Source organism: Colletotrichum navitas, assembly GCF_030913465.1.
Source record: "Colletotrichum navitas strain CBS 125086 chromosome Unknown LY79scaffold_1, whole genome shotgun sequence".
Lineage (NCBI taxonomy): Eukaryota > Fungi > Ascomycota > Sordariomycetes > Glomerellales > Glomerellaceae > Colletotrichum > Colletotrichum navitas.
In genome coordinates this window covers 1,601,102-1,616,597 of record NW_026850547.1, presented here as the reverse complement: position 1 = coordinate 1,616,597, position 15,496 = coordinate 1,601,102, and the positions used below count along the sequence as shown (strand labels likewise).

Below are 15,496 nucleotides of genomic sequence, written 5' to 3'. Positions count from 1 at the left end.
GGAGAATGATGGCGCTAAGCGATAAACGCGCTAGCGGCCTTTCGACTCAGGCAGATAGCTGCACGTGACGTTGGACATCGACACAGGGTGGACCAGTAAGGCCAATCCAATCCACACCACCCCTGAACTCATCGAGCTGTGTAAATCATGAGTCTGCCAATTGTCACAACGCGAATGACGAGAGTAATCTCGGCGCTATACACAAACGGCGGTAGCCCAAAGCATACGAAGAAACCGGACATGTGTTATATGTCTTGAGTGTTAGCAGGAAACAACATGGATTCTGTACCCAAATCAATACAGAAGGTCCAGGCATCACTTGAGCCTTACATCAAATCACGGGAGCAAGTGGCCTACATTCGACGCGCCTTAGCTCTTCACCTTCAAGCTTGTGGCCAGCCCAGTTCAATCCAGAAGCCACTCTCACTCATCGATTCCTCGTGCAGAGTTACACCGACGCAAGAGGTTAGAGGCTTACAAAAGGAATATCTCAGAGCACTGGACGCCAACCTCAAGGCTCGCAATGAGTACGAGAACGCAAGAAATGAAACGATGACAGCCCCTTCTTCCCGGCCCAAAAATGCCGATACCAAAGACCAGGTCGAAGAGCACGTTACTCTCGTCAAGTTGCGACAGAAACGCCAACGCCTACAGACGGTACAGAAATACCTGGATCTGTTGATGCGCCAACCTGCAGCATCTCCGGACTTTCTCGACCCGGATGACATATTCAAAAACTCACCCCTTCTTCCAAATGTGCCCGAAGAAGTTTTGAGCGGCTTTACAGTCAGTGCGAGCACTACCAAAACGGACCTAGGTGGGCTGGCTGGTCAGTTGGAAAAGGTCGTGCTCAGGGCCAAGTTGCTCCTGCAACGTGAGGAACAGCTTTTGGCAGATGTTCGACAGAGGACGGGGGCCTTGGCAGGCCAAGTCAGTGACGATGCAAAGGTGCATGCTCTGGATACGACTCGAACAGAGCTGATCAACTGGATCGAGGCTGAGCTCAGCAAAGCGTCGGGAGAGTCGGATGATAATGCAGCGACAGAGAGAAACGGGTTCAACTCCCGTACTGAACAAGAGACTATCGACCAACATTTAGCCGAGATCAGGGACAAATACAACAGATACACGGCAGCGAGAAAAGCAGTACTCAGCCTCGTCTCAGAACCGACACAGCCGGTTCTGAAACCCGGGGGCGAGGGCACAACCAGCTCTGGCCAAAGCCAGAGTGTACCAGCGGCACCGGCCGCCCACCTCCTCATTCCTTACCTCGACAAGCTTCTCTCCTTGTCGCGGGAACAAAAGGGCATGATAACACAAAAGTCACACGTTCATGCCGTTGTGGCCAAGCAGGCCAAAGAAACTCAGCAGGCACTTGACCACCTCGCCGAAGAAAGCCAGCTTCTCCCGGAGCACCCCATGTCTGGCGCAGGCAGGCCAAAGTCTGGCTTCGGAGAGGACTTCTCCGCCGCCATGTCTGAGAAACCGACGTCTTCGGATCGCGTTAAGCCCTGGATGTTCGCGGCAGACTCAGCAAAAATTGCTACACTGGAAGCAGTTGCTGAAAAGATCGAGGAGGGCCAGGTCGCGCTGGAAGGGTCTATGGCGGCGCTTCAGGAAGTCGATAAACTGCTGGGCCAAGGACCCGAGGAGCCTGAGAAGGAAGCAGGGGGGGATGCGACGGAGGAAGACATTTGGCTGTCGCAAGGGTCGGCCAACAAGACGGACACAAGGAAGCATGCGACCCATCAGAGGAAGGAATCAATGGTTAACCCTAACGACATCTGGTCTGCCATCGATGGAAAACTTGGTCTCATCGGATAAGAAAATGAAATTTGAAGAAAGCCCGAATGTGGTATATACCCTGTACAGTTTGGTTCTCTTTTTTGCATACCATTATCAACGCCTCTACTGTCCAGATCCGGACGCCAGTCGTTGTTCGTCAAATCCATTCACAGCTACTCCGGATGACTAGTTGTTGCCTCGTCCACTCATAACCCCTGATATCCTCAAGGCAAGGTCAAGGATGGTCAAGTGCTCATCCGCACCATCGACGAGTCTCTTATCAACTTCGGAGAAGATAAGAACGATCTTATTCTTCTGAACATCTGGAATTGTCTCGTCGAAAACGATGGATTGGTAGAGCTGCACATTGGTAAATAGGCGGGTTTCGATTTCGTAGAAATGAGCGACTTACCTGCGTAACGACTTGCCCGGCGCTCCAGCCATCAGCAACCATATCTTCAACCACCTTTGCCACAGTCTGGTATGTGTCTATGGTGCCCTGTGGACGTATGGCACTGACGAGCTCGTCAATTGTGTTTTCGGGGATGACTCCAGCAATATCCTCAACGATCTTAACAGTGACAGGTTTCTTGTCGACATCCATGGCATCATCCCCAGTGTCCTTGTCTCCAGCACCCACCAGCCGCGCTGCACTCTGCAGGTATGTGATGGCCTTGCGTAAATCACCCTCGCTGCACTTGATGAGCGCATCCACGGCGCCATCCTCCAGCTGCACCCCTTCGTTCTCGGCAATATCCCGAAGTCGCTTCTTGGCGTTACCTTGGTCTAAGCTCTTGAAGCGAAACTTGCTGCAACGACTAGCAAGAGGGTCAATGATGCGCGTGACATAGTTGCAGATTAGGCAAAATCGCGTGATCTTGCTATATGTCTCCATGGTCCGACGGAGGGCGCTCTGAGCGTCCTGTGTCATCGAATCGGCCTCGTCGAGGATGATGATCTTGAAGGGCGGGCAAGGATATCTCTTCTTGTATTCGTTCGTCGGGTTCGTCAATTGCATGCGAGCAAAGTCCTTTACCTTCTCTCGAACGATGGAGATTCCACGCTCGTCGGAAGCATTTAGTTCGAGCACTCGCGACTTGATCATATCAGGACCGTAGAGCTCTTTAGCTAGGGCCAGAACTGTCGATGTCTTTCCCGTACCGGGCGGGCCGTAGAAGAGCATGTGAGGGAGCTGCGTGCATAAGTCAGCTTTTTACAGAGCCCAAATGTCGAATCGCGCAGGGCAGTCATACGTTGGAGGCTTGCAGCGTTCTCTGCAAAACGGTGACGGTGTGGTCTTGTGCCGTGACATCGCTGAGGGTTTTTGGGCGACTTTCGCAGAAGGTCAACATGCGAAAACAGAGGAAGGTATCTTGAGAGCTGTGAATGGGGAGACGAACTATTTTTCAACCCAGGGCTGTGCCCTCGGTGGCTGCGCAGATTTCTCTTGTTTCTGGGCCGACGTCCCGTTCGCAGCAGCCGCCTTCCGGGCCTTGAGGTCGAACCAACTCGCCATGAGGAAATAGAATTGGCTGATTGCTGTGAGCTCTTGCGCGTACTCCGCTGGTTGTGGTCGGATCAATCGTGGCTGACCCCGCGTAGTGGTGCACTGGTGCAGTAATGACGACCGAGTAAGTTCAATTAAAGTGCCAGACGCGATGCAGACCGTGGAGTTGACGCGTCTTGGAGCTTTCTCGGTTGACAGGGATCGGGGATGTGAACCCACCGCGTGCGTCTCTACGTGCTGCACGGTACAGAACCCCCGCGGCGACTATGTACCCACTCTAACTGAGGTACCTGGGGGTCACTCAAGGATGTGAGCAGTTGCCTCTGTTCGTACGTGCAAACGAGCATGCGATATAGGGCATCGTATCAACGCCGCAACCCTTGCTCTATGGCCTAGAATTTGATATTATTTGGTATTTAATCATTTTGTGACGGGAGCTAGCACGGTATCATTCAGTCTTGCTATTATTGCAACGTAGGCTCTGAATAGCTTTCCAAGCTGGGGGGCCCTTAATTGCCTGTAATGGGTCTCAGAAGGCCCATGGATCTTGAGACAGGTCTTGTGTTGTTAATCCACAGATTATTGCCATTATGTATTGTCCAAGAGAAAAGGATGTACCCAATATGCACATCTATCCATCGCTCAGGAGCAATAAGGACAAAGGGCGACGGCGTCATTGGCAGATACGCCACGGACGGCCAAAGGAATAATTGACTAATGGCTCGCCAGAGGAAGTATATCCCTTTGGGCGAGACACCGGAAGGCAACAGCGTAACTGCCTGACCCTTAAGTTACCTAAGGGGGAAACGGAAAATCCAAGACCACTTTCTCTGAGGTGCAAGGTCAAGCTCGGATCATAGTGCCGTCAGCCATTGTGGGGCTTCCCGGTCCAGCACTGGGAAAGGGAGGGGAGTGTACGGGATACTACGGATACCTATGTGTCCAGCTCAATGCCACACCGCACTCCAACGATTCAACCGCATCAATGCACACTACATAAAATTACCCCTCCTGCCCCGCCAAACTACTGATTTTGTGCAGCTGCTTTCTCACAGTGTCCCAGCATTCCAGTGTCCTAGCGTCCGTCCCGACAGGCGCCTTCCCACCGGAGTACTTCTACTTTTACCAGCAAGGCAGCCGCCACCGACCGACCAACCGAACTGACTGATCAACCAACAGAAGTCGCATTTGACCGTTTGTTAAACTCCCTTGACTGTCCTGGACTTCATCTCCGTCAGGCTCTCAGGCCGCGCCCGCTTGATCGTCTCAACATCAAAGTCTCCAAGAAGGCAAGTGACTGCTATCTTGTCTACTTACAGCATTTCGGAACCAAAAGGACCACGCGACTGCTCGCCAAGGGAGCCGCACAGCGCTCAATCCATTCACCATGGCGGATCAATCCATCATTCGCATCACCAAGGTAGCCTCCCTGACCCCCCGCCCATCTCCTTAGGTACCTCAGAAAGTGGGGTCAGAATCGCAAGGCTGACGCTGTTATTATTATTATTTTGCAAAATAGGAGCTGAGTGACATCCAGCGAACATCAGATCTCTGTACGAGTGCCCCATTCTGTGAGCGAAGACCTGCGCTGACCATCCTGCCAGCTTTGGCTGTTGCTTGCCGGGATGTCGATGTTCGCAATGTCAAGGCCTTGATCATCGGCCCCCACGACACCCCCTACGAGTTCGGTTTCTTCGAGGTACATAGAATATATTTGGTGTTGCACAGTCTTGACCGCATGCTGACTTACAGCCAGTTCGCAATCCGGTTCAACAAGGGTACATCTCTACTGTGCCTGCCCCTGCCATTTTGTTCTTGGCCTGACGTGGAAACAGAGTATCCTCGCAAATCACCCAGTGTGAACGGAATCACGACGAACGGAGGACGATGCCGGTTCAACCCGAACATATACTCGTCCGGCAAGGTTTGCTTGTGGGTTCAAGTCAACGAAGAATGTTGGACTGGGTGGTTGCTGACGCTGCTGCAGGTCCATTCTTGGGTACAACGAGGCATGTTAGGGTTTCCATGGAACGTTTGACTAACAGCATGTAGCACCTGGCGTGGAGAGCGTGGTGAAGAATGGTCCGCGGCACAGGGTCTTGAGTCCATCCTCATCTCCATTCAGAGTCTGATGTCAGGCAATCCTTACGAAAACGAGCCCGGCTTCGAGGAGGCAAATGATGCATCAGACAAGAAGAACCAGAAGGACTATGTTCAGAAGGTGGGCAGGCTCAGTGTCATAGGTGGCAAGAAACGAACAGAGTTAACTTGGATACCCAGATCCGCCACGAGACTCTACGAATTTCCGTGATTCAACGCATGGAGGAGTATTTGGGTTTGACTCCCGATGGCAACGCAATTGCCCAACAGTCGGCGGTAGATGGAGAACAGCTGGATATGGACACTGAGGACATGGATGGCACCAGCGTCCCCTTCGAGCCCTTCAAAGATCTGTGTAAGCGACGGTTCCTCTGGTACTACGACAACTATCTGCTCGCTATCCAGAAGGCCAAGACCGAGGTCAAGGACCATCAAGCTTTTGTGCGTATGCCATTCGAAGGCGCTAGCAACTCCATGGATGGCAAGTTCAACTACACGGAACTGGAAAGGCGTCTCCGCAACGTCAAGGCTGCTCTAGACAACGAGCTTCTCAAATGGGCCATGGAGGGTCAGGCCGCAAGCGAGAAGGAGATGACAGTCTCGGTAAACCTACGGCACCAATACGAGCAGGTGGTGCAAACATTTAAACGCCAGGACATTCCTCATGATGTTCAGCTGGAGGATAACAACCCTTTTGTCTGGGTAATCACCTACTTTGGACGGCCTATGACGAACCTTGACGGCGGCCTCTTCCGTATCAAGATGCATTTCAGCCCGAGATTCCCCGAGGAACAGCCCCGCGTCAAGTTCCAAACCCGCATCTTCCATCACCGCATCTCGGCGGATGGAACGACTTGCTACTTCCCGAACTCCCTCAGAAAGGACGATGTGCGTTCCCACATCGAGGCTGTTTTCACGGCATTGGAGGAAGAGGATCCGGCTTACGACCCTCGAACCTTGGTGAACCCTGAGGCGCACAAGCTCTATTGGGGAGGCGCTGATGGACGTAAAACATACAACCGTCAACTTCGCAGATCAGTACAGCTAAGCATGGAGTAAACAGCAACCTGCCATCTCATCGTTTGCTGCGGCTAACTTGTTTTTAGGGACTTCTGATGTCTGTGTGGCATGCCACGTTGCGCGTTTGAAGTGTCAGATCACGTAACAGCCGCGCAAGCTTGCAACCATGTGTTTGGTACAACTTCAGTACATAAGCCGGCTTGGACTCTTCGGTCGGAATGATGGGGATTAATAACGGTCAGCTTTGGGTTTACCTAGGTTCATCATGGCTTCTAAGGGACTGGGTGGCGTTTACGGCATCGGAATCATGCATACCGGGAACGGGGTAGGGGGCTGAACCCTTTAGACTCCAGTAGATACCTAAACTAATAACGCAGCGAAATGAGCTTTTTCCCTCCTCGTTTTGGCACAAAATATCAACTCCCTGTGCTTGCCTCAATCAAAAGGAGACTTCAGAATGCGATATAAATACAAAGTCCCTTTGTGGCCTAGCCCCTATGCTCGCCGTGACGCCACCCCATCCCTAAGCAACCATATGCGTACCGACTCATAATCTCATGATTTCCATAATACAGTATTAATCATACATCTTTCCGTAAGATGTTATTCCTTTCTTCATATATCGTGATTAGAAACACGCCTGGTCGCAAATGTGACGTTCTTTAGCGCTTGCCTCCTTTCACCTTCTTGTCGATTCTATCCTTCCCAGGGGTGTAGGGTGCCGCAACGCCTATGAAGGGCTTCTGGTTACCTCCGGGTTCCCCCTTGAACTCGTACGTCCCGTTCGGTCCCAACGTCGCAGGCGCACCTTGACTTGGTCGCGCTATTTGGTCCGAATGGATCTTATCGAGAGACTCGCCGACAACAGCATACTGCGACCAGTTGATGGGCGGACAGCGCACAACATTCTGGGGTTTGGGCAAAGTCTCCCAAGGCTGCGGGTCTGCCTTCGCCTTTCCTTGTCCGGAGCTACCCTCTCCAGCACCCTGCCTGACTTTTTTGCCCTCCGTCTCATCATCTGAGTCGGAGTCAGACTCCGGGAATAGTTTGTCGCCCTGCGTGTGCACCTTGCCTGCTCCGAGATCAGCGAGGAAGGCAGTGGGGTTCTCCACGGCAGCATCCTTCGCAGCATTGAGCGCTTGAATGTCTACAGTAGCCTTCTTTGACTGCATCTGAAGGATAGAGATGGCCGACTTGAGGGCCAGGACGTCAGGATTAGATTCGAAGTCAATGGGCTCCGGTCGCGGAGGGGGGATGGTTGTAGCGGTCGGCGGCTGGGAGGCGTGGGTAAGGACCGGGCGGTCGGCGGCGAAAGGGGCCGCGGGGTCGGGAAGGCGGGCGGGGGCAGAGTCGGGGTTATGGGGCTGATTGGGGGGCGAGCGGGGGATGAGGAGCGAGAGGAGCGCGGAGGGGTCTGGTGCGCCATGGGATTTGTTGCTTCCGCCATCGACGTAGTTGCAGGTGTCGGGACGCCAGCCGCAGACGCAGATGGTGCCGGCACTGGAGCGCCCGATGTCCGCGGAGAGACCGGGTCTGTTGATATCGTAAGGCCGGGCATGGTGGGCGAGGCTGGCGACTTCCTCAAGAAAGGGGGGTTTGTGTCGGTTTGTCTTCTTCGTGGGGGTTTGTAAGCGGAAGAAACGAGTATCAGAGGTTGGTATGTCCTTCTCTTGGTGGGGTTTGCATGACGGGGGAGGGGAAGGTCAGGGATCGGATCTGTAAGTGCACCGTGCGTTCCTCGAGCAGCCGCGTGTGGTGTGGAGATGGTTCGGCAACTTTGTCAGCGTCGGGGTCACTGGCGCGAGCAGGTTGGGCTGGCTGCTTCTGGATTAAGTCGAGTACGCCGGGAGCCTGAGGAAGATTTCCAGAACAAAAACCACGTTGCGACAGTTCAGACGATCGAAAACTGGCCAAAAACTCCGAGCCAACGGAGGTCAGTATGGCAAGGTGAAAACACTACCGGTATGTAGGCATTCGAAACGGAGGTGGGGCCGAGGCGTGACGTCCTTTGATTGTTGTTTCTTGTCGTTAGGCTCACCAATCCAAGACGAGAAATCGATACGAGTGAAAAGACGGGGGAATCGAAACATGCGCCCGCCGAGGCTGACATCCAAATGCACGCTTACCACTGGCTGAGGCTATTCAATGTCATGAACCCGACACTCAGGGCCGAGGTGGGCAACGCACGGTCTTCTTACACTACTAGGGACTGGAGGTTTGGAGCTGAGAGACGAGTGTGCTTGGTTCTTGCCTCCAGACACCGTTTCCGACAGTTACAACAGCTGTGAATCCAAGATGCCGCACCAGCTCCGGAAAGGGCCAGCATGGACATTGAATCCCAGTCCGAGGAAGAACGTATTTGTCGTACACTAGTATTGAATCTTGTTGATATCTGTTAGGCCCGCTGATGATGCAATTTCGGACTTTTTCTTTTCGGCTTGCAACCTTCGGACAAAACACCGTTCGGCCGTACGGCCGTAATGTTTTCTTCAACCCCACTCGTAGTTAGTGTATCTGAAAGGCTTGCGCTTGAGAAGATGGGTTATTGGTCGGAGATGATTGGGAGTGCAGATAGTGAGAGTCGGTCATCGAGAACTGCAGCCTGGGATCTAGGGTACACACAACTTCAGCTTTGCGCCTGCAGCCTGGAGACTTGCATGGGCGTTGCTTTTCCTTGCCTTTTTCTTTCTTTTCCCCTTAGGTTGCAAACTACGCGCGTAGCCAGCTATTGGTTTTTGTCCAACATCCATGGGGAAATTACCTACCTAGGGAATTGTGTCTGAATAGGCCTGTCCACCACTTCCAGCCCCATCACCAACAGGCCCCGGATTGAGGCATCGCGAGGATGTGCCGTGTTTACTGGATCTTTAGCGAGTGTTTAGGTTTCCTTCCATCTTTGAGATTGACAACTGCCGTCCGAAGCGGATCATGGTTTCTTGTGTTTCTCGACAAAGGACGCAGCGCCTCAATGTGAAAGCCCGAGTGTCTGAAGTGGATCTTCATCCTGACCCAGAACCTCGGGAGAGACGGCGTCCGACCTGACGGTTTCTGGGTAGATCGACAAAGGACAAACCCCCAAAGCAGTCGGCTGGCTAGCAGCGTTAGATAGACTCCGGAACACCTCAAGGCATCACAAGAAAAGGCATAGTAACTTCAACACATCGCCCCTGCTTCCCTTCATCCCTTGCAGCACACGGGCCTTGGAGCGTCTCGGGTAAAGTGCCCACCAATTTAATGGTTCCTTTGCAACAGTGTGACGAGAAACACGCCAACCTCAGGTCGTCGGGTTGGCCGTCTATCCTGTGGCAGAGTCTTTGCGTGTCTGCAATAGTTCTAAAGTGGCGTCCACTGACAATGCGAAGCTGATAGACTACGCAGCATTAGGAAGGTGCTCCGCTGGGGTATCTGGCTCTCCTGCTGAACGCCGGGGGCATGAACAAGGCATGACAACTCACCAAAAGAGACCAGGGGAAGGAGCAACCAAGTCGGTTCGCTCTGCTCTTTCCTGGAACCATACTTTTCTTTTTCTTAGCCCTTTTTGGGGGGCGTTAGTCTCGCACGTTACTGCCACGAGGTCGCTCCATCCCGTCCGGTCTATATGTTCAACTCCTAATCGTTTACACATCGACCTTAGCTTTCTCCTTCCGCTTCCACCTTCACCCGCAATCAATGGAATATACAATCTCACGACTTCCGTTCTTCAAATCGGATCCCTCCAGGCCTCTTTGACTTCGGAATCTCTATCAACTGTATTATTCTTGTCTTCACCCTCCCGACATATCTTCTTTCACTCACAGCCGCTTTCTGCCCCCATAAGACACCCGAGCAGCGTCAGTCATACCCATCAAACAAGGCAGCAGGCTTCACTACTACTGCTGCAATAAACGAGTTGTTCCAACACATTGGTGCTTGAATAGGAGGCATCTTTCCCTCGCTTTTGAAGTAAACAATGCGCCTACTCCAACGACATCGGAACAAACAGAAACACCCGCCTCCTCTTGCTGACCTCACAGACCACCAAATACCATCCGCCTCATTAACACCGTTGCCACCCATTCGCAACTTTTCGTACCCGGCTGCTGCTCTACAGACATCTTCAACCGCATTTTCACAGTCAGCGGCCCCATCAACCAGCCGCATCTCTGTGGGCGACACCCTCCAAAACCCCAGCACGAAGACGCAACCTTGCCGACAAGGTGGAGGCATTGAAACCCCATTCTACTGGGCCTCCTCTTACACTCCCCTACGAGGTGAAGACAACTTCACCTCGGTAGATCTAGAAACATCGACTTCATTCAGCGGACCAGAGGCATTTGCCTACGGCTAGGGGCCAATCCGCGAAAAAAGGAAGAAGCGAAAAAACCTCCTTGGACGGCCGACGTCTAACAAAACCAAAAGTACGCTGCAGGGCACCCGGCCTGCAGAGCACGCAAGCCAAGGCCAGCAGCTTGGTGAAGAATTCTACTCCCAGGGTTCCAGATCATCATCCAGAACTCCCATCAGCGATTCACCCAAGAAAGCATCTCCTGTAAAGCACTTTCGAATCCGGCACAAAATTGCCAAATCCATCGATTTGTCGTCTGCCCGTCTACGCTTGCCAGGCCCACCACGACCTGCATCTAGTTCGGGCGTGGCAGCTGTCGACACAAGAACAGCTCCGCAAAAAATTGGCTTAGCCATAGACGAAGAAGACAATCACCCGGGCACCTTGCTCGAACTCGGCGACGACGAAATGGGTCTCAGACGCAGAATCTCGGAGATGGACTTGAGAATGTCTCCCTCGAAACGTGCCTTACCCGATCAAGTGCAGCACCCCGACACTATTGTCTTTGCTGCTGCTCGTTCCTGTGTAACCCCGACGGGGATGAGGCCCGAGGACAATCTCAAGGCCAAGAATGGCAAATCGCGCTGGGTCAACCAGCTCAAAGACTGGTTTAGCGTTGGCGAGCCATCTTCTCAGGACTGGAAACAGCTGAGGAAGAGAGAGTTTCATAAACATGGAATCGCCATGAACGACCCCGAAGCAAGCGCAAAGCTGCATGCCCCTATTGGAGCCATCCCTGAAGAGGCCATTAAGCCATCTAGCGGGCCTGACCCCGAGGTTGTTGCCAAGAAGAAAGCCAGGAATCGCAAGCAACTTCCTCGGGCATATAATTACTCTGGGAGAGCTTTGAGTTCCATTTCTTCTGAGTCTTCCACGGGAAGCAAGGAGGTCAACCCTATTGCACCTTGGGCGTAGGCGTGCGCGTATCTGGTCTTTTGGGGGGGGAACAATCCTTGGGCTTCGTCAGGCAGAGGCCAGGGAGTCGTGAAGGGAACTAATGATTAAAATAAAGTTATGGAGGATACAATGATTTGCTCGCATCACTTTTGCAGTATACCCGCTTTTGCACGCCGCGAATATGCGAGCCCGTCGCAGAAGCCGCGTTGGAATTTCAGATCTTGCTTGAAGAGCACCATAGAACAAACAGTTTGCAACGCTGTTCTGGACGAGTACCATAGTTTGATGAAAATGAAAGAGTTGTACACCATCGCGTTCATGAGCGACGGCTCACATGCTGTCGCGAGGATCCTCACGCCCTGTCAGGTGAAGACTGGACGGGTTCGATGTTGGTTCGGAATGAACAAGCATGACGTTTGTGGATATTGCCGACCCATAAATGCAGATCTGGAACCAATGAACACTGCAAGCACATTGATAAGGGACAGTCCCCGTGGGGTTGTTTTCTTCATTTTTCTGCGTACTCTTCTTAACCTCCGAAATTCTTTGAACCCGAAGAAAGTCGAGACCAGTTGTGTCCTGTTCCCTGGACCTTACAACGTGGCACACTTTACCTCCGCTTGTCGAGAAATGCATGTCTTACCGTGTAGCAGACAGCCTTGATCGTCGGGCAAGGCATTGTGTTTTCCTGCTAGGTCGTGATCGGACCTGGCTTCTGGGGGAAGGGGGCGGGGGAGGAACAGACAAGTGGATAACACCACCCATTTTCTTCTACGCACGCCAGCGGATACTGACAACACGATGATGGTTGGTAGGTCCGTCCTGGGCATAAAGGTGGCCAGGGACACGAGCCCTCAGCTGGGATCTCGTGGGCAGAACGTGCCCGGCCCAACGCGCAGCATCTCGGTGCCGGCTGGCTCTTGGCGCTTCAAATAGGAGAGTACGTTTGTGAATGTTCCTTGTTTTTCCGGCGATGCCAGGAGCTTTTGCTCAGCTGCGATCGCGCAGTCCAGTCGCCGTGCCGCACGCACTAGCTTCGGATCAGTGGACATTGCAAACGGGAGGAAATCACCGCAGATAGCCTGCTGGCCCAATCGGCGGTTCCAGCGCGGCGGTTCCACCTTTCCGCTTTCGGTATTAGCCTAGATTCTCATTCGCGTCGAATGACGTAAATGATCACATATTGGTTGCATGAAGCTCTGGCCTCCCCGTCCCGTCATTGAGACGTCGTTCTAGGTGGGATGGCTTTCTGCGACAGTCGTCGGTCTTCCAGTGGTCTAGTATCGATCGAGATCTCGGAGGGATTCTACGTCTTCATTCTCTTCTCCCACATGTACACTTCCTTCAGCTTTGTAGCATTTTGGTCAAAGGAGCGAGCAGCATTCATCAAAATACCCTGTTGACTTTAAAGTTTCGCCTACGTACAAAAGGCATCTAGTTGACAATACCAAGCCTACGAGGACGACACCAGTCGCGAAGACACCATCATGTCTTCTCTTTGGGGCACGAGAAACAAGAAGGACGATGACAATGTTCCAGAGGGACCTCCAGAGGGACCTCCAGAGGAAAGGGATTCAAGCGAGTATACAGTTCGGGACCCCGATGAACATAGTCGCTTGCTTCCGAACCGACTCGACAGCAACAGCAGGCAATACCTGACGCCTGATGACCCAGCAGTATCGCCATATAACTTATGGACGGTGCGGGTGATGCGATGGGCTACGGTACTCTTCACAGCCCTCACCTTGACGTGGTGGACGCTCACAATGATTTCCGCCTTTGTCACGCCGCCAGGGATGCACACGCGCGGCTCCGGCTTCTTCGCCTTCAGCTATTCGAGTCTGGCATTGTTCACCCTTCTGTTCACCCTTGTGTTTTTTGGCGCGCCATCAAAGGCTGTTCGGGTTCTGTCCATCTTCATGGCCGTTATGTTGTTCGTCGACATGATTCTCATTCTTGCAGTGCAGAAGAACCGCTACGAAGAAACGGGCGTCGGGGTTGCAAGTGTTGTCTGTAAGTCACCCCGCTTTCGATGCAAAGACGTTGCTGATAAGCCAACTTCAGGGGCTTTCTTAATGAGCTTGTGGGCTTTGGCTTGCGACCGAACCGTAAAATGGGGCAAGGCCGAAGAAGAGGAGCGCTTGACCGGCCGGGTCGAGACGAGGCGTACAGTCTGGGAGTGGACCGAGGTGCTAATCTCTACCATTGCCTATGTAATCCTTTCCGTGGTTATTGTTTTGATCACGGCCACTCTTATCCTCCGATCTCTCGATGCTGGATATGGACCGCCGGGCAAGCAATACTGGGTGGATGGCGACCAGTACCGTATCCACATTTATTGCGAGGGCAACGCCACCGATGCTGCAGGCACCAAGCTGCCTACTGTCCTTTTAGAGGGCGGCGACCTACCGGTCGAGAACGGACTTTGGCAATTCGCGCAGAACGCTCTGAAGAACGGATCCATTTCGAGATACTGCTTTGCCGACCGCCCAGGTTACGGATGGAGCGACACTGCGCCTAGTCCGCTCTCTGCCGGCATGGCTACTGACGCGCTGAGTGAGGCTCTTGCTCGAGCGGGCGAACATGGTCCTTGGGTCCTGGCAAGCGCCGGCATTGGCTCTGTATACTCCCAGATCTTCTCTTCTCGACACGGTAGGGAAGTCAACGGTCTCCTTCTAATCGACCCTCTCCACGAAGACCTCCTTGTGCGTGTCTCGGACCCTGGCAGGGGATTCATGTACTGGCTGCGCGGCGTCATTTCGCCTCTCGGCCTTGAACGCCTTCCAGGTGCCATCTTCAAAGGACGCACCAGCGCAGACCGTGTCTGTGGCCGTTCTGCTAGACAGAATGGGAAATACCTGTTCGCGAAATTGCAAGAGAGTCTCGTGGCCAACACGCTCACGAAACGAGAGGTCATCAGCAGCAAGACGATTCAATACCCTAGTACGCCCCTGGTGCTGATCAGTTCCGGTGAGAAAATTCGAGAGGACAGCGAATGGGAGCACAAGCAGAGGGACCTCAGCCATTTGACGAGGAACCTCAAGCATTGGGATATTGTGGACAAGGCGCCTCACAATGTGTGGGACACGCTCGACGGGCGCCAGATGATCGAGAAGAGACTTCGCCAGATGGTACATGTTTGAAGCAGGTAGCCGTTGGTGACACGTGAAGCATTGCCAGGATTTTCGGTTCTCTCTTTGGCTGGATGAGCTTTTGTTCGTCCTCCATGTTGGCGGGTTGCATACATGCGGGAGGCTACGAACGATTTTCGGGACAGTTTGATTGCGGCTGATCAATCGTTAATTAGGAGATGAAATAATGAAAGTGATTTGACTTTAACAGCCTTTCACTTAGTGGAGATGTTGGTAATTCTTCAGATCGTCCCTCCGAAAACGCGTGACGAAATGACTCGTAGAAGAAGAAAAGAAGAAGAAGATGAAGAAGGGAAAACCTTGGTGGAATGAGCCCATGTGCATTTCGGCTTCAACGGGATCCTGCATGTGGTTTTTGCTTATTTGTTGCAGAAGCTTGGGCAAGGAACAGCTTTTGGTGGAGGTTCCTCGCACGCGACACGCTGGCATACTAGGTATGATGGCGGCGGTTGTTCCAGGATGGCGGGCCAAGGTTCGGACAATCGGTAGATTCGTCCCATGTTTGAAACCCAAGGGGCTGCAAACCATCTATCATGTTGATGGCGTCTGAACTCTGAACCTTGCGTATTGGCTTGAATGCCGATCTGACTACTGCGTCATCCTTAATGCGACGGTCAAGGCGACGGGCGCTGCTTCGGACGATGGGAAGAAGAAAGACACTGTGTTCATTGGTCCTTGAAGACGACAGTACCTATACTATCATGTCAGCCC

At 52.9% G+C, this 15,496-nt stretch overlaps 6 protein-coding genes across 6 annotated transcripts; 4 read left to right on the top strand and 2 right to left on the bottom strand.

Annotated features, from left to right (window-relative positions):
• Positions 1–276: 276 nt before the first annotated feature.
• Positions 277–1,824, top strand: LY79DRAFT_585874 (uncharacterized protein; the record flags this gene model as incomplete). Its single annotated transcript, XM_060560554.1, has 1 exon — positions 277–1,824. One exon carries the CDS (start codon positions 277–279, stop codon positions 1,822–1,824), a length of 1,548 nt encoding a protein of 515 aa, XP_060420933.1.
• Positions 1,825–1,971: 147 nt separating this feature from the next.
• On the bottom strand, positions 1,972–3,301 carry LY79DRAFT_664720 (replication factor C; the record flags this gene model as incomplete). The annotated part of the gene is made up of 4 exons (XM_060562948.1): positions 1,972–2,145; positions 2,198–2,977; positions 3,039–3,117; positions 3,186–3,301. The coding sequence occupies 4 exons, from the start codon at positions 3,299–3,301 to the stop codon at positions 1,972–1,974; spliced, it is 1,149 nt and encodes a 382-aa protein (XP_060420932.1).
• Positions 3,302–4,189: 888 nt separating this feature from the next.
• Positions 4,190–6,814, top strand: LY79DRAFT_533564 (ubiquitin-conjugating enzyme). The gene is made up of 9 exons (XM_060556369.1): positions 4,190–4,712; positions 4,812–4,845; positions 4,897–4,991; positions 5,049–5,070; positions 5,128–5,224; positions 5,280–5,291; positions 5,345–5,513; positions 5,573–6,447; positions 6,499–6,814. The coding sequence occupies exons 1-9, from the start codon at positions 4,680–4,682 to the stop codon at positions 6,506–6,508; spliced, it is 1,347 nt and encodes a 448-aa protein (XP_060420931.1). The 5' UTR covers positions 4,190–4,679; the 3' UTR covers positions 6,509–6,814.
• Positions 6,815–7,074: 260 nt separating this feature from the next.
• On the bottom strand, positions 7,075–9,415 carry LY79DRAFT_664718 (uncharacterized protein; the record flags this gene model as incomplete). The annotated part of the gene is made up of 2 exons (XM_060562947.1): positions 7,075–7,945; positions 9,363–9,415. The coding sequence occupies 2 exons, from the start codon at positions 9,413–9,415 to the stop codon at positions 7,075–7,077; spliced, it is 924 nt and encodes a 307-aa protein (XP_060420930.1).
• Positions 9,416–11,144: 1,729 nt separating this feature from the next.
• Positions 11,145–11,651, top strand: LY79DRAFT_664717 (uncharacterized protein; the record flags this gene model as incomplete). The annotated part of the gene is made up of 1 exon (XM_060562946.1): positions 11,145–11,651. One exon carries the CDS (start codon positions 11,145–11,147, stop codon positions 11,649–11,651), a length of 507 nt encoding a protein of 168 aa, XP_060420929.1.
• Positions 11,652–12,903: 1,252 nt separating this feature from the next.
• LY79DRAFT_19069 (uncharacterized protein) lies at positions 12,904–14,880 on the top strand. Its single transcript, XM_060551387.1, has 2 exons — positions 12,904–13,646; positions 13,698–14,880. Exons 1-2 carry the CDS (start codon positions 13,121–13,123, stop codon positions 14,774–14,776), a joined length of 1,605 nt encoding a protein of 534 aa, XP_060420928.1. The 5' UTR covers positions 12,904–13,120; the 3' UTR covers positions 14,777–14,880.
• Positions 14,881–15,496: the final 616 nt, after the last annotated feature.